Genomic DNA, 17,195 nt, shown 5'->3' with positions numbered 1-17,195 from the left:
TTATCAACAGAGACAGAAATGTCAGGTATGCTCTTGTTGGTGGGTGGGAATATAATTAACTCTGTTTTAGAAAGATTAAGTTTGAGTTGGCAAGAGGACATCCAAGATGAAATGGCAGAAAGACAGTCAGTTACACGGGACAACACAGATGTCGAGAGATCAGGAGAGGACAGATACATTTTGGTATTATTCACATAGAGATCATACTGAAATCCAAAAAGGAAATTATTAGATTTCCAAGAGAAGCAGTATAGATAGAAAATTATACGAGTCAACTTCCTTTCTATAATTTTCAGAGACAACCCTGTGGTCTCTGATCGAGAAAGTAACATTGAGGAAACAAACACTGATAGAAGTAATAGGGGGGAATGTCAAATTATAAGCATTATTCAAAGGAGAAACAAATTTCAGTGCCAAATCCACACCCTAATCCCAAATAATGAACAAATCCTCTTTATAACCATTCCATATGGGCCATCCCAAATAAACTTCTCTTCAAACCTGTCCATATAAAAATAGAGCAAACCGGGCCTCCATGGCCATCCCAAGTGGCTGTAGATAGAAGTGATTATTACATTTAAAATAATTGTGTTATAACATATGTAATTGAGTATAAAGAAATCATTCATTTGTTAGGCGCCCCAAGATTTCCGCAGCGCCGTACACAGCGCAAACAGTAGACTATACAGGGTGAGAGTACAGAACAATAAACAAAAATACCAATGCTTCAGAAACTCCAGGCAGGTTAATGCAGTAGAGGCGGAGTAGAAGAACAGGTGTGGAGACAAGAGGGAAGAAGGCCCTGCTCATACGAGCTTACATCCTAAGGGTGGGTGAAACGAAACAGACACAATGGGAGGAAGTTGAAGTATGAGGAGAAGGACCAGGAGGAGAGAGGGTAAAACGTTAGGAGAAGATGCGGGGTTAGGTAGGTTTGTAGGCTTTGAGGAACAGGTGAGTTTTGAGTGCTCGTTTGAAGGTGCACAGATTGGGAGAGAGACAGATGGACCGAGGGAGGTCGTTCCAGTGAAGGGGGGGCAGCACGGGATTCTGGAGTGGGAAGTGATTAGAGTGGAGGAGAGGCGGCAGTCATTGGCTGAGCGTAGGGAGCGGGCAGGAGTGTGAATGGAGAGGAGGTTAGAGATATAAGGGGCCGTAGACTGGGAGAGAGCCTTGTACGTGATGGTAAGGAATTTGTAAAGGATTCTGTAGGGGAAAGGGAGCCAGTGTAAGGCGAGGCAGAGGAGGAGCGGCGTGAAAGGAAGAGGAGTCTTGCAACCGCATTGAGTATAGAGCGGAGAGGTGCAAGGTGGGAGTGGGGGAAGCCAGTAAGGAGGAGGTTGCAGTAATCAAGGCGGGAGATGATGAGTGCGTGTATGATCGTTTTGGTGGCATCCTGAGAGGGAAAGAGGCAGATGTGGGCAATGTTGCTGAGTTGGAAGTGATACTAATCAATGAAAACTTTGTCAGAAAGAATTCGACATCCACCCTATTACTGTGGGTAATATATGTACAATGCTTGCACATCAAAAGAAAGAAAGATATGAATCCCACCTTCTCAAATTTTGCACCAAATTAAGGATACGAGTAGTATCCCTTAAGCAATAAAAAGTACATTTGTAAAAAATGATCTCCACAAAGTGCTAAAGGTGTTTAAAAAAAAAAAAAAAAAAAACACAGAACAGGATACTAAATATATAAATACCAGTGCTCCTCCTTCGAAATCCCCATCCCAATCAGAGCCTCATCCAAACAATTCTTCAATTGCAATTGGTAATCATTGCAATATAGAAATCTATATTATAACTCATATTGGGAATATTACATGTGCTACATTGTGACCTTTTTTTTAACCCCCATTTTCACCTTACAGGTCATACTGCTTACTAAAAAACCCATTCACAACTTACCCGAAGACAGGAAAAGACACAGGGAAAGAGGAGGCACTGCATTTTTGTCAGGATTAAATCAGACCTTTACGCCAGGTAATCACTAATCTTAGGCTGAGCAGGATCATATCTGTTAAAATTAATATACCTCAAGGCCACTGGATCAATCTCATCATACGATGACACACCTATACCCAAAAACTTGGCTTAGCTCTGGAAGACAGGCCCTTTGCTTTCCTTCAACGCTCTACGAACTAAATTTATAGAACTTACCCTAAAAGTTTTTGAGCATTTACTGTTGAGACGATTCACAGGGACACTGAGGTAGAGCACGAGAGCCTCATGGAGTTTATTTCTTAAAAAGCAATGGGCCAGAGGCTCCGTTACTCATCCTCTCTCATATCAGGATACAGTTAAGCACTCTGCAAAATTAGCATCCAAAATTCTTGCTGCTGCCAAATCAGAAAAGTCAAAACACCCACTTCTCTGAAGTCATACACCTGTTTCATAACTCATATGGAGAAAATCACTCACCACTTCAAACAACTTAGCTCTTTCAACAAAGAGAACCCCTGCAGTCAACCTCAACTTCATTAAGTACACCTGAGACCCATTCTCTTATGATCTTCCACTTTTACTTCTGTACCTTAACATTCAGATTACAAGATTTGCCAAAGGATAATGCCTCTATCATCCCGTCCAAAAAGACTTGCTCAATTCTCAGGACACCACCCCCAATACCAATGTGATAGGCTTGTGGTGCTATGTTATCACTATTCTTTATCATTTTTTTGTAAGTCAATAGCCTTGCTATGCTTACTTTTAAAGTTGCTTACATATATTTCATAACTCTCCTGGATCTTGTATGATTGGAATCTAAATAACTTGTGTTCTCTCTGTGGAAGTTTGTATCATGAATTCCATTAAATTAAAATCTCCAAATAAATGACACCAAAACCTAGCACTTCAGGGTGGAACCTTCATTCCTGTGCAGTATCAGCATGCAGCAGCAATCAGTAAATTCCTTTAGCATTAAAACCATATTCATCTTAGTATTCCACCTACACGTTTTCCTTTCTTTATCCTGATCATGAATCACTTCCTGCTAGTTTAGGCACTCATGCATGACAAGTACTCCTAAATGCAAAGGATGTAATGATTTCTATTTTAGAGCAATAGAAGTTCTGTAGAATGTGTTTGGGGTACTAAACTAGCACTCAATAGGAAACTTCTGCATCAGACTGTTAGACCCCAGCCTATACATTAGCACAGATCCACTGAAGTCTGTATGAATGTGTCACTCATTCCATGAACCCTGTTCTTAAACCTGATCGTTGAAAAATTATAATTGGGAAAAAACAAAGATGCCATCCACATTTTTTTTTAAAAAACTTCTACATAAGTTGAACAGTCATTTGTAAAAGTTAACTTGAATAAAAATCCATGAGGGAAACATGCATATCATCTTATTTTACTGTGAAGATTGTTCCAACAATGAAGTTAATATCCATAAGATTACATTTGCTATGTTACAAAACAAGATTAGAACCATAACAGCACTCTTATATGCAGATATCACCTGCCAAGTAAACAGGAACTTCAATGGACAGGTGTAACCAAATATACCAACTATAAATATTGTGTCTGCAATTCTGATTTGGTGCTATGTGGTAGTACATCTAGAAGCTGTACATTACTCTAATGTAAAGACCATTACTCTCAAATATGACCATTCAGCAATAGTGTTAGCCATCTTGCAGCTTAATTGTATTCTTGTGCAGAAAAAAAAAAATGTTAAGATGTAACTCTTCACATTTAGCAATACATAAAAGTGCACTAAGCGTTCAAGTAAAGCACAGTCTGTAGTTCAGCAAGTGATACAGAAACAGAACATGTCATCTCTTGACTCTTCTTGGATCTCTCCCATTGCTTATGTTAGCAACTTGTGGCTGACCAAGATTAGCTGGTGAAGTACTCGTCTGTTGGCTTCCAGGCCCTCGTCCGTTTGTTCTACCATTGCTACTATAAGATGTTGCATTATTAGAATAGGAGTTCATTGATCCTGGTGCAGACGGTGGACCATTACCTGCATTTAAAGAAATCATTTATGAAAGGCATTTCAAGTACTGGTGTTATCAATGACCAATTGTGACAGTTTTACTTTCATGCAACTTCCAATAAGCTATGACATAACTGGTCAGAACCCAGAAAAAGTGACTATGGTTGTCTCAAGTTAGGGGGCCACCCATTTAAAAAAAAAAAAAAAAACACAAAACTATTGACTCTTACTGAAAGGTCTCTGCAGTTGTCAACCCAATAGTACTCACCTGTGCTTGGAGGAGAGTTATTCCCTTGATCCCCATGTACCTAGGGGAAAAATACAATAAAATGTGGTTACAACTATAAATCAATCGGACTTTGCATGCATTGAATTAACTAAAGGACAGAGACATATATCACCACTATATGCCTATATTTGTAAACCACTTAAAGTAGTAATTTCCATTCCACTATGTGCCAGAAAACAGATTTACTGGGGAAAAAGACAGTTATCAAGCAAACAGTCAGAGCTTAGAAGTGTAATTTATTCAAAATGTACAAAATAAGCACAAGGACTCATGTTTGAATGGCCTGCATAATGTCTTTATATTACAAGACACTTAATACAACTTACAGTTTTGTTTTGGTTTGGTTTTGGTGGCTGGCCAGCAAAGTCTGTATTTGGCTCACTGAAATTAGGCACTTCTGAATACACCATACAAAATCTAAAAAGGGGGAAAAAAAACATTTAGAGTTCAGCAAATATGATACAGGTTCTTGGATTTGATGTACAATTTAAAGTCTCCTATAAATGCAATGTCCATCCCAGGGCCATACAGCTCCAGATTCATTCATGAAGAAAACCTAAATATTTTAAAGCTACAAACACTGCATTATTTTCTGCAGTAAATTCTAGGCCACCAATCATTCATCACTACTAAAACCTGCCAGCAGCACAAACATATGTCAACTACACTTATAAGCCATCTTATATATACAGACACAATATTTGTGAAATTTATTAGGAATATCACACTATAGGAGAAATACAGAACTATGAAAAGCCTCACTTCACTCATGACTATAGTTTATAAGCTACTAGAGTCCACTGAATTCCTTTTTGTATGGCAATGAACAAAAGACATCTTACTCCATAATGACAAAGAAACTTTGCAAACAAGTATCATTACAGTACACAGCTCTGGTAAATTTCGCACCCCGATATCCCTGTTGCTTGTAAAAATTAAAGTAGGACAACCCTTGCGATATGTTAGATTGTAAGTGATTTGTATCTTAATGTTTTCTTTAGGTGAAAAGGAGACACGAGTACACACCCATGAAAGAGCACTTTACACATGTAGGAAATAATTGAGTTCTATATAAAGGCATATTACTGTTCACTATATACCAGTATGCATCTATATTTTGTGGTAAAGGCTTCTAAAAAAATCTCTGGAAGGACTGCTCAATGAGCTAGCAGAACCCAATCCATCTTATAAGTCATTTAAATGGATGTTTATAAACTCACAATTAGACCTCTGACATTTATAAAGAGACCTACCTGTAAATCCTATTTTCACAACACATTTACACACTAAAATAAAGCCTTCACATATAACTTGTGATTCACAAAAAAAAAAATATTGTTTCTCTGCCATGACAGACAGTTCAGCCTACGAAACAAAAAACCCAAAAAACAAAGTGTGAGGTCATCATGCACAACAGCCAGCTGAACCATCTAGATTATAATTTCAAAGTTACTGAAACAGGACAGAGCTAGCATGGTAGTTGCGTTACCTTTTCATAGCCCTAGAGGGTGGTCCCTCCAGTCAGGGTAGTGTGTGGAAGCTCGCATTGCGGCTGCCTGCACCGTACCTGGCCTGTGAATAAATAGAGGACTTCAGTTTTCCATGCTGCCAGTCCTTTAACATTAAGCCAGAATACACAGTAATGAAAAAAGTTCATTCTGAAAATAAATCTGAAACAATATTGAATAAATATTTATGTGAAGACAGGTCTTGCCACTGGATGCCACCTAAACCTAGAAGTTTACAGATCTGATCCCAATACATTTTCTTGAAGTTAAATGACTCCTGTGGAAATAAATAGGTCATTATATTAAGTAAATGATCCCTAAACACAGGCAAAAGTATATAATACCTACTTGAAGAAAGTATCACATGAAACCAAAGGCAGCATGATGACTAAAATAATAAGATAGTCCGTCAATTCAACTAAATGATTGGGGAGTGGCACTCCATTATACACACTGCAGGTAAAATACGTTTAATTAATAAGAGCTGGTTTAAAAATAGTATGTATTTTATTATGCTTATCTTTGGAGTGGTGGCATCTGGAGCTTCTGTAAACAGCAATAAAACCTGCAGTCATACTGAACATAGTAAGCAGCCTAATAGCTCCTATATACACTTTATTTAAAAAGGAAAATGCATATTTAACAAGAATATTTTAAATTGCTTGTTAAAGAGATCTGGAAATAAAAGGCAAATTTTCATGAATGAAGCATGTTGTAGAACGCAATGCTCAAGCATTATCCCAAATTTTAAATACTGTATATTTCCTTCCACTCCATTACACAACTACTGTATATGCAGATAAAGCATTATATTCCCACTTTCTTTGTTAATTGATCTTTATCAGTCACACTTCTCAGATTGTATGAGTTAGTGCTAAAGGTTTCCAGCATCAAAACACCGGGCTCTCCTGGAAGACCAAACAGGATTTTGTGCCATCACCAGGCTTCCCTTCACAGTGCACAAGCTGAAGGCTCAGTAAGAATGAATTATGGCATAACCTTATGTGGGAGAGTGGGCATTCCAAATTCCATTTTCAAATGTGTTGCTATGCATAGCAACCCCCAAGGTATCTGTCACCATGACAATCTGAGCTTAGACTGTAAAGAATAGAAAGACTTAGGACTTCCAGAACAGTAACTTACAGGCAGAGCACCTCACAGTTTAAGTCACATTATATGACAAATATGGCATCATGCAGTGAGCTTCAGGCCAGTCCTGCCTACTGTAAACATTCAGACAGAGGAAAAAAGGTTCAGTATTTAAGGATAACCGAGTATTTCTAAGAATGTCATTCAATTGTACTCAATGCTTTCAAAATTAGTGCGAGTATACTACATAAATGCACAGGTAAAGTACTACACAATGAAGAAGTGGGGAGCCATTTAGGTTTTTAGGGAACCTTTGCAGGGTGGTATACTTAAACTAAAGATAATGGGAGCAATTCCGGTTGAATGGGCCATGTAAAAAGTTACATGTACGACCAGTACAATATCTTATTAACTTTTAATATTAGTATGACAATACTAATATCGATTTCATTTGTATATCAAGATATAATATGTTGGTTGGCTATATGCAATAGATTACTTGACTTTGCATATTTATTGTGAGATAACATACCATATTAATAATTAATTTTTATATTAGTGCTCTATGTCAGTTGTGCATGTTAACAGCTGTTTTTGTTACTTCACAATAGTGTTTCATTGAATTGTGTGTTTGTGGAGCACTGGCAACAAAGTTTTCTTTGATCTGAAGATGCGTGTCAAGCCTCACTTTCAAACAAAAACACACACCTGTGGATGATAAACGATCGGTGTGTGGAACTCCGGAAGTTATGTGGCACTGAATTTAACATGAGGACATAAAAAGACTGAGGTATATACAGTATCAGCCTTGATAAAGACCAGCAATCCGTAGGTCAAAACGCGTTGCGAAAAAGATTGGAAAGAGTACGTACGAGCCCACTCTGCTATTGCTGCAGCAAGGGGACAGCCGTTTGATGTATTGATAGCTGTCTTTACTTTGGACTCTGGTAGGCGGCCTTGCCACTACTGTATATACCACACATTTTGTTGATTGTGACGCTGTCTAGTTTAGTTATTTTATTTATTTATTGCTTTGTATGAAATTTGTCTTAAAAGGATAAAACACTATGTTATCCTTTTTTCCCTTATCTTGAGTTTTGGAGCGCTTTTTGGAGTGCTATCTAGGAAATTAGGAGACGATGAGATGATTACTAACGCACAAAATAACAGTGCCTGATCCTTTTTGGAATCAGACTCCTGCTTACCCGTGTAAGTCTGTACAAGAGAGGAGGTTTATTAATAGGGGTGAAGGAAGAATTTATCTGTATATAATTATTAGAGGTGATTGTGCTCTCATTCTTCATTCTGCAATATACCTATATGGGTTTAAGGATTTCTGCATTATCACCATTTCTAATATAATATAAATAGCCCTACATGGTGGAATTGATATTTATGAACATATTACACTAGATCTATTATTTCTGCTTGAGGATATCTACATACCATCAAATTGCTGTTTGAAGAAGTATCCCCTAGATACCATCTATGAAAAAAGAAAATCTGACACCACATTAATCAAAGTGACTGATATTTCTCACAGACTCAGCGTTTATTTGCTGTATATGTGTATATATTCTGTTTACATATTTTTATGTGCAAGCGATTAGCGCTGAATTGCTTGACTAATTCTTTTCTTATACATGTGATAGAGGGTTGCTGGTGGAATCCTCATAGCTATAGTAATAGCTGCCATCTTTTACTAGCGCGAACAGTGCATTTTTTATTATTCGCTTTGTTCAGGCCAGTCCTGCCTACTGTAAACATTCAGACAGAGAGAAAAAGGTTCAGTATTTAAGGATAACCGAGTATTTCTAAGAATGTCATTCAATTTTACTCAATGTTTTCAAAATTAGTGTGAGTATACTCCATAAATGCACAGGTAAAGTACTACACAATGGGGACGTGGGGAGCTATTTTGGTTTTTAGGGAACCTTTGCAGGGTGTTATACTTAAACTAAAGATAATGGGAACAAGTCTGGTTGAATGGGCCATGTAAAAAAAGTTACACGTACAAAAGCATTTTAAATCCAAAAGAAACAGGAGAGAAAGCCACTAAGACTATTGTGAAAAGTGTATTGCAGTCAGTAAATATGATTACACCAAAGCAAAAGATAACCCCCATCCAGGTTTCCCAAGTGCACAAACTTTGGAGGAAGTCTTATGCCTAAACATGTATTTTCTTGCTTATCTAATCTAATTTTATGCAGGTTAAATTGAACACTACTCACCTTTCCTGCTGTGCAGGTAAGCTACAAAAAATAAAAGGGAGGTTCCTGGGAACCTAATTCCAAATCTGTCCAGTCACAAATATCAGTCCCATTATTAGAACTACCATGCATTTCATACTCCAGAAGTAAGGTCTAATTTACAAAACAAAAAAATCTTAGAACCAGTCTCCCAACCATTCTCAAATAAACATGAAGTCTGCTAACATGACAATACCCCATGTGGATGAGCCCTAACTTTACAGACAGCCTGCATTCCCATGATCACAGCTGAAATATATTCTGTTCGCATTAGACAATTTGTATGCAAAGGCTTTAAGGTCTTCAAGCAACAATCCCATGAAAAAATCAGGCATGTAACATACATGTTTAACTGTCAGGCTATAAAAAGGATGTCAGTATTTACAGTTTGCTTTGTTTTTTTCTACAGGTTGCCATTAATGAATTAGGACTCTGGACTACCATGGCAACCAGTCACATGACATAGTGAGCATAGATGCTTTGGGACACCCTTTAAACTATGACATTCTCCTTCACCCTCCCTCTGCCATTACATTACATGCAGAGTTTGAGACTTGTTTTGCAGATATTTTGAAATGGCGATAATGGTTTGGAGGAGGATAGCTAGGAAAAAGGATATTGTATAAAAGGTACCTAGCTTCTTATTTAAATAAAAAACATTCTATGTGAGCTTGTGGCTTTAAGAGCTAAAATTGGTGTAACTTTAGAAAACAGATTAGTATCCAATTTGATCACAGAAGCAGGTGCTGACTTTTTTGACTGCATTTACAAACTGCTTAATGATGCAGTAGATTTAAGTCAACTCATCTGGAATCATTAATTTTAGGGGCAATATAGTTCAGGTGCCAGATATTGCAGGCATGCCCAATATAAGTTTGGTTTTAATACATTCCTCAAAGATATTTGCAATAAATTATTATTACAAAAATTGTTTGTCTGGTGCACAGCAGAATATAATGGTACCAACAGGGGTACAGCTAAACTGCAACTCTAATCTCAGATACAGCCAAGTGAAGAATGAGCAGTGTTGTAACTAGTCATTTAGCCACATAAGTCATTTACCATTTTGTCCAATTAAATATATTTAGCAAAACTGTTTAGGGGTCCAAAGCACAGCAACATCAGTCCAGCTTATTTCAGGACATTGTAACAGTACAAAAAGAATTGTAGAGAAGCCAATAACTTACACTCAATGTACAGCAAAGAGTATCAGACTATACTTATTTCTGGATACCACAGAATACTGAGCATTAATCCAAATGTAATTTTTTGCAGTTTAGCACTCACAGAATGACCAGTTTAACAATATCAGTCCAGAAATTAAAAGCCTACTCTATGCAGTTGGGTCATGCACTGGAACACCATTTCAGACACTCCGGTACATTTGCCGTCTGTAGCTAGAATATTTAACTACAAAGCAGTGTGGCTGAATTGATGGTTGCAGGCAAATATGCTGCAATAAGGGTCAGTTACATTTTGTTTTGTCCCAGGAATCAAAAGCCATCATAAGAGGAAGTCGAACGTACAGGAACTCTGGAAATAACATGGAGTCACAGAAATCTGGTAGTATCCCTCAATCTACTTGCTGCTGTGGGATACTCATGCTGGTGTCTCTTTAAAAGACATTTTCACATTCTTAAGTGTTAGATCCTGGAATACAAATGAAAATAAACTGTTCCCAAATACAATCATGCTGTAGAAGAGGGTAACAACCCTTGGATGGAACATTGTTGTATGGGAAAACAGTATTGCAGCCCTGGCTTGAAGGAACACAATCTTTATAGTAATAAATTGTAATAAAACTTCAAGCGCTACTGGTGTTTTTACATAAAAAATAAAAAAATATATATACTTATATTCTCTATAGTGTTACGGTTAAACAGAAAAATGTCTACTTACTCTCCAATTTTCTGAAGCTCTCCTCCTCTTCCACTGTACAGCGTCAGACATCCTTTCCACATTGATGCATACCTTCAATATGAACATATTTCACTAATTACTTTCAAAGATCTTGCAAAACATTGTTCAAAATGTTTGCTAGCAGTTTGTCTACAGAAAAGATGTTTAAATATGAAATTATATCCTTTCAAACATTTTAAGGGGATCTTCACTTGTTTTGAAGATCACTTAATCTATCTCTGTTGCAATCAAGGGGCTCCCAAGTTAAAATGTAAATTTCTCACATATAAACCAACTTGTACTGGTTGGATAAAGTCACACTTATTATCAGTCTTACAATGACCCTTACAATGATGTGCACTTCCACTAGTCATATCTAAGATGCTATTCTAACAGCATCAGGACTTCCCTGTGTCAAATGATTGGTTGCATTGTGAGTTCATCCAATCACTGCTATAACATAGCATATTCTTAAGCTTTATTACCAAATTAAGTTTGGTCTCACCTTGTAACAACCCTTATCTGGCTCCATTGAACTGCAGTAATAGTATCTGTGTGTAACTAGACTGAACAATCAAACCTTTTCTGTGCAAGCTCACCCATGTTAGACTGGGTACACACTACAGGGTAGTCAGCTGATTATTGGGCCAATCCCACGATAAGACAGTTCAGCCCGATATCGCATTAGTGTGTATGCTCCAAAAATGAACGATTATTGTTCCAAAGCACATATCGTGTCGTTTGATTTTTAAACTGAACTAAAAATCTTGTTCAACAATGGAACGATGTGCCGATTCTGCAGTGTGCACCCAGGAGCATTAGTGTAGGCAGATCTCTATGGAGTTCAGTCACGATCTATTCAGCTGATTGTTATAACAGATGAAACACAGATCTAAAGGTAAATCGTGTGAAAAGTGTTTAGTGTGTACACATGAATCGGCATGCTGATCGGAACTTTTTTTGTTGTTGGTAAAATAGTTAAGGATACTGCATCGGGAGAAATTTTGTATAGTGTGTACCCAGCCTTAGTTTTAAGATTGTATCACACACAAATATCTAAATTATTCAAGTACAAAATATTTGTAAGATTTGATTGAAGTTTAAAAGTGATGCACATTTTGGTACCTGTAACTTGCTATGGAATCAATCTGCTGTAACCACACTTATAATTTTCAAAAACAGAAGTGCTGAAAAGGGCTTTATCTTCACCTTAATTTAAATGCCCCTCATATGGCAGTCAGTGGGGTTTGACATAAGATACATTCACTAATAAGAGTAAAATTCTAACAATGAAATCTGCATATAATGTATCTACCTATGAAGTTATAATATGATGCAGAATCTGAAATAGACAAATAGAATTTCTTGACAGTACCATGGCAAATATTCCAAGATATTCCACAAAATACTAAAAATAAAGAAAAATTAAAAGCAAAGAGTAATCATAAGCACAAATTTGCTCAGCTGCAACACATTGTCTCAAGGCACAATTTGTTCATTGACTACACTTGTAAGAAATTAGTGGAACACCTGTTGTCACTTTGTAAAAAATAAATCCCCTTTCTCTAAGGTCCTACAGCAGTGGTAAAGACAAAAAAACAGAATATTTCAAATGGGCAGCACAGTGGCCTAGTGGTTAGCACTTCTGCCTCACAGCACTTGAGTCACGACCATGGCCTTATCTGTGTGTAGTTTGTATGTTCTCCCTGTGTTTGGTGGGTTTTCCTCCCACACTCCAAAACATACTGGTAGGTTAATTGACCCTAGTCTGTCTGTCTCCCTCCCTGTCTGAGTGTGTTTCTATATTAGGGAATTTAGACTGTAAGCTCCAACGGGAAAGGGACTGATATTTTTTATTTATAGGGCGCCACAAAGTATCCGTAGCGCCGTACAAGGACAAGGACAAACAAAGGCACAGTACAAGTAACAGTAAGCACTATAACTCTGGGGGCTCAGGCACAGCATGAAAGAGGGAGGGAGGGAGGGGAAAAGTGAGTATAGGCAGGTAACTATGGCCCAAGAGGGTGGGCACGGATGACAGGTTGAGAGTCACTGAGGGGAGCGGAGAGAAGCGAGAGGAGACAGGGCAGAGGGACCGAGAGGAGGTGAGCCGAGTAGCTGGAGAGCGCAGTAAAAGTGAAGGGAACAGGAGGTAGGAGAGCCCTGCTCAAAGGAGCGAACAATCTAAAGGGAGGGGAAGACAGACAGACACATGGATGAGACGGAGAGACGGGAGGAAGGGGAAGAAGGGATGAGAAAGAGGTAGCCGACCGGTGGGAGTTTAGGCATGAGACTGGAAGGCTTTAAGGAAAAGGTGGGTTTTTAATGTTTGTTTGAAAGAGGACAGATTAGGGGAAGTTCTGATGGAGCGGGGGAGCTTGTTCCAAATGAGGGGAGCGGCGCGGGAGAAGTCTTGGATACGTGCGCGAGAGGAGGTAATCAGAGGGAAAGAGAGGCGACGATCGTTGGACGATAGCAGTGGGCGGGAGGGAGTGTGAATAGAGAAGGTTAGAGATGTAGGGAGCAGTGGAGTTGGCGAGGGCCTTAAGTGCGAGGGATGTGAGTGAGTTCTCTGTACATCGCTGCAGAATTAGTGGCGCTATATAAATGATGATGATGTAGTTACATAAGAAAAGATAAATCAAAAGAACAGTACAAGTTCATTGTAAATGCATAGGATATCCTTCTGTTCAGTGCAGAAGTGATCAGATCAAACCATCCCCTAAACGTAATTGGCCTTTTTCAGAGAAGAAACTGCAAGGCCAATTGACCATGAACAATATGCAGCAGTCAGGGGCTGCAAATGAAGATGATGCCTATACAAAACAACCCTTTGTGGATAGCAAGGTACAAAGCTGTATTGCATATATCAGACACTGCATACCTGCCTGTTAACACCATCTGCACCATGAAGAATGCTCCATCCCTGTATTTAAAGTTACTAGAGACTTCTTTAAAATCACTACTAGCTGTAATAGCTGCCCAAAGTTTGGCTAAATTGTGAAAAAGGAGGTGAATACTTTTAACAAAACAAACTGGTCAATGTGTGACTCAAATTCCTGTTCTACAAAATAAAAACTCCAAGCTAAAAGTGGGGTAGCTGAATACTACTAAATGAGAGCAAACAATAGTGCTTACTGTAATACTAAATAAACCTTGTTGTCCTTAAAATGAAAGCCAGATTTGTTTTGAACATTAGACAGTCATGTGTAAATTTATGGTGCATATAATACAGGCACCTATTCTGTTGGTACAGTTATTGTCTTATAGTTTGAGCTTTATACAATAACCCATTCATCTGCATAGACAGTGTGCTTAGCTAGCACTGTTAAACATGTACTGACTCATGCCAGACTGCCATAATAGAGAAGCCAGCGAGAACATACTTGACTGTGCTTAAATGAATGTTTCAGGAGGTAATGTTGGAAGAAATCATTTTGTTTGCAAGACTAAATAACACCAACATACAAAAGTATACAAATTCACTAGTTTGCTGCCAATTTATACACCAAAATCATTAATGAGATCATGCTTAATACAAAGGGTGCAGATATATGAATGCACTGTAAAATTTTTCATGTAGAAACTTTATATGTCAACCTAGTTTTAGACATAAGTATCTGTTTGCTAGTAGAATATCTATCTTTTGTTTAAAAATCTTAATCAGCGGGAGTAATTGCATGCAGCACTGCAAATGTTACAAAAATCCACTGCCATAGATTTTAAATCCCTGGCGTACACAGCTTTTTCTGCTGGCATTGGCAAACGAAGTGACAAAGAATGTTAGGCATTTTTGACTTTTGATCTATGTAAGAGACTTCTAAAACTCACGGTGAATGAAAAAAAATTGAACATATCAGACAAATTCCACGTCACACTGTACTGTGGTTGATACATGCATGGAGTTTAGATACTGCAGCTTGCCTACCATTGAGGAATGACTCAAACATGTTGTGTTGTCAGAAAGTGGCGCATTCCAGGGACATAGCTACAAAATTTACACTGAAGGCCAACTACAAGTCTGCATTACCGAATTACACCCCATCACAGACATACAAACAGCTCAGTACTATACACCCCATCACAGACATACAAACAGCTCAGTACTATCGATGAGTGTGATGTGCAGAAAGCCAACACAACTGGTAATAAACCAAGATTAAATTTCATTTTGTTATACATTTCCTTCTTAAGATATAACAATGGTTGAGTTTATAGAATAGCTCCACCCTGTTTACAAATTGTTCAATGGAAGACTATGGAAGAGCAAACTTGACTGTACATGTAATTACACATAGCCAGACCTGTCCGATCCAGACAGACACTCACCTGACAAATGTGACAGGGAACCATTTGTGCAAATGAACAATGACTGGTTAGATGCAGGCATGATTACAAAAAGATTTCACAACCACCATTTTTTGCCATGGGGAACGGATGTCTTTCTGGGTACATACACTGATGTACAGCCAAATAAAGTCTAAAACCAATTTTGTTGGAGGGGCATCTTTAGGGTAAATTGTAGTTTATTTGGCATCATCATAAATGCATTAAACAAGCAAAGTAGCAAAACATGTAAATGCTTCAATTACATCTCAAGTACACCAGGAACTGCAAAAAGGTTCTGTAACCAATGGCAGACATCTGCTTTCACTGTCTAAATAAGTGAAGATTAAAGTACAGTTCTACAGCACTTTTTTTTTAGCAGTTATATCCACACAAGTGCAAGACTCAACTCAGCAGCCTACTAGGAACATTTTAAAGGTAAAAAAAAAAATGCTTGCGGCCCAGTAAACCAGCCCTGTGTCCCCTCCAGTGGATCAGGGCACAAAACTCAACAGTATACTCAGAATAGCCTGTCACAGTAATGTCACAAGCCCTCTGAGGGTTTCAGAAAACCAGGATTGTGTTAACATCCGATGAGAGGATAACTTATGGATACCCCACTAGAGGATTTCAACTAATGTCCATTTTGTATATCTCAAGAACCACTCATTCAGTAACTGCTGCTTTGCATGTACTTGCAGCTGCCAAGGAAAGGTTCTTAGGGCTGCTAAAACCGCATTGCTGAAACAGGATTTAAAGTGTGCTGCATGCTTCTGTCAGCAAACAGTTTACCATTACCTCCCAAGTATTACCACATACCCTCTTGTTAAGCGAATTATGTCTCCTGGCTGAATAAGGCTTCCAATTTCATCCCACACTGAGACAGTGATGCTGCCAGTTTTATCTGCCACTTTGCAGGACCTCACTTCATGACCATCTTTTGTTTTTGTAACTCTACCTGTATGGAGATTAAAATGGAAAACAAAACTAATTTAGTAAACGCAGAAATAAAACTAATCAAATCAGGTGAGTATAAAGTAATGCAAGACTGGAAAGCAGCAACGGATAGGATGTCCAGCTGTGACCACGTGTCTGCCGTACACTTGCTGCATCTATCTGACCTAATACCTACAGATATATGGTGTAGTCTGATAACTTACCTATCTCCAGGACAATAAAGACGACATTTAAGTTTTTCTGGCCGGTCTTAATGTCTTTAATGGACACGTATGAGTCGTTTAGCACGTTCATGGTGATGGTGATTTAAAAGCAGTACTGAGCATTACTCACAAGACAATGTGTAAGTAACGTGCTAGAGCTGCTTTCCAATACTGAGAAACGCAGTGTATATGGCGTGGAGCTGCTGAAACAGAAAGGGCTGATTTGCTAACACAAAGGGTCAATATCAAAAGTCAGGGCACAAATACCACTAAAAATTAGATCAAGAATATCGGATAACCACAAGGCTGCCTCTAGTGGCTAGATCAGAGGAGCGTCTCGCTGAATCACACAGGTTTCTTTAAGTTAGCTACTGAATAGGCTTATTTTTGACGGTGCTTGAAATCACATCAGGTGGTATATTTGTCCTTTCCAAATAATTTTGCCCTCCAAACAAGTGATATAGCCTATGCTGCCTATCGCCTAACTCCACACAAATGTCGAGGCATGTGCTGTGAAACCTCTATATATAAGAATGGATCCAACCAATACATGCAATCTGAGGGGAAACATTCGTTATGAAAGAAAACCTGCTCAGCCACGATATTTCACAGTCGTGTTGACAGTCTTAACCACATGTATGAGATCTTACCATATTTCTATCAGATTCTGCGTCTGTAAAAGCATCACATACAGTAAGTTCACAAATATAATGATAGGGTGCGTCGA

At 38.3% G+C, this 17,195-nt stretch overlaps 1 protein-coding gene across 1 annotated transcript; it reads right to left on the bottom strand.

Annotated features, from left to right (window-relative positions):
* Nucleotides 1-3,344: 3,344 nt before the first annotated feature.
* NABP1 (nucleic acid binding protein 1) lies at nucleotides 3,345-16,991 on the bottom strand. Its single transcript, XM_075179933.1, has 6 exons — nucleotides 16,469-16,991; nucleotides 16,128-16,266; nucleotides 10,983-11,054; nucleotides 4,564-4,654; nucleotides 4,217-4,256; nucleotides 3,345-3,975 (listed from the first exon to the last, which is right to left on the bottom strand). Exons 1-6 carry the CDS (start codon nucleotides 16,557-16,559, stop codon nucleotides 3,785-3,787), a joined length of 624 nt encoding a protein of 207 aa, XP_075036034.1. The 5' UTR covers nucleotides 16,560-16,991; the 3' UTR covers nucleotides 3,345-3,784.
* Nucleotides 16,992-17,195: the final 204 nt, after the last annotated feature.

Source organism: Mixophyes fleayi, chromosome 7 (genome assembly GCF_038048845.1).
Source record: "Mixophyes fleayi isolate aMixFle1 chromosome 7, aMixFle1.hap1, whole genome shotgun sequence".
Taxonomy (NCBI): Eukaryota; Metazoa; Chordata; class Amphibia; order Anura; family Limnodynastidae; genus Mixophyes; species Mixophyes fleayi.
The sequence above is the reverse complement of the archived record's forward strand: the minus strand, read 5'-3'. Positions and strand labels throughout refer to the sequence as shown.

What these genes read in the sequence shown, in the direction of transcription:
- NABP1 (XM_075179933.1), bottom strand. Translation starts at nt 16,559, where the DNA reads ATGAACGTGCTAAACGACTCATACGTGTCCATTAAAGACATTAAGACC. An exon ending in GAGCTTCAGAAAATTGGAGA is followed by an intron (nt 4,655 to 10,982) that starts GTAAGTAGACAT and finishes CCCCCTTTTTAG; the next exon opens with ATTTTGTATGGTGTATTCAG. An exon ending in TAACTCTCCTCCAAGCACAG is followed by an intron (nt 3,976 to 4,216) that starts GTGAGTACTATT and finishes CTTTAAATGCAG; the next exon opens with GTAATGGTCCACCGTCTGCA.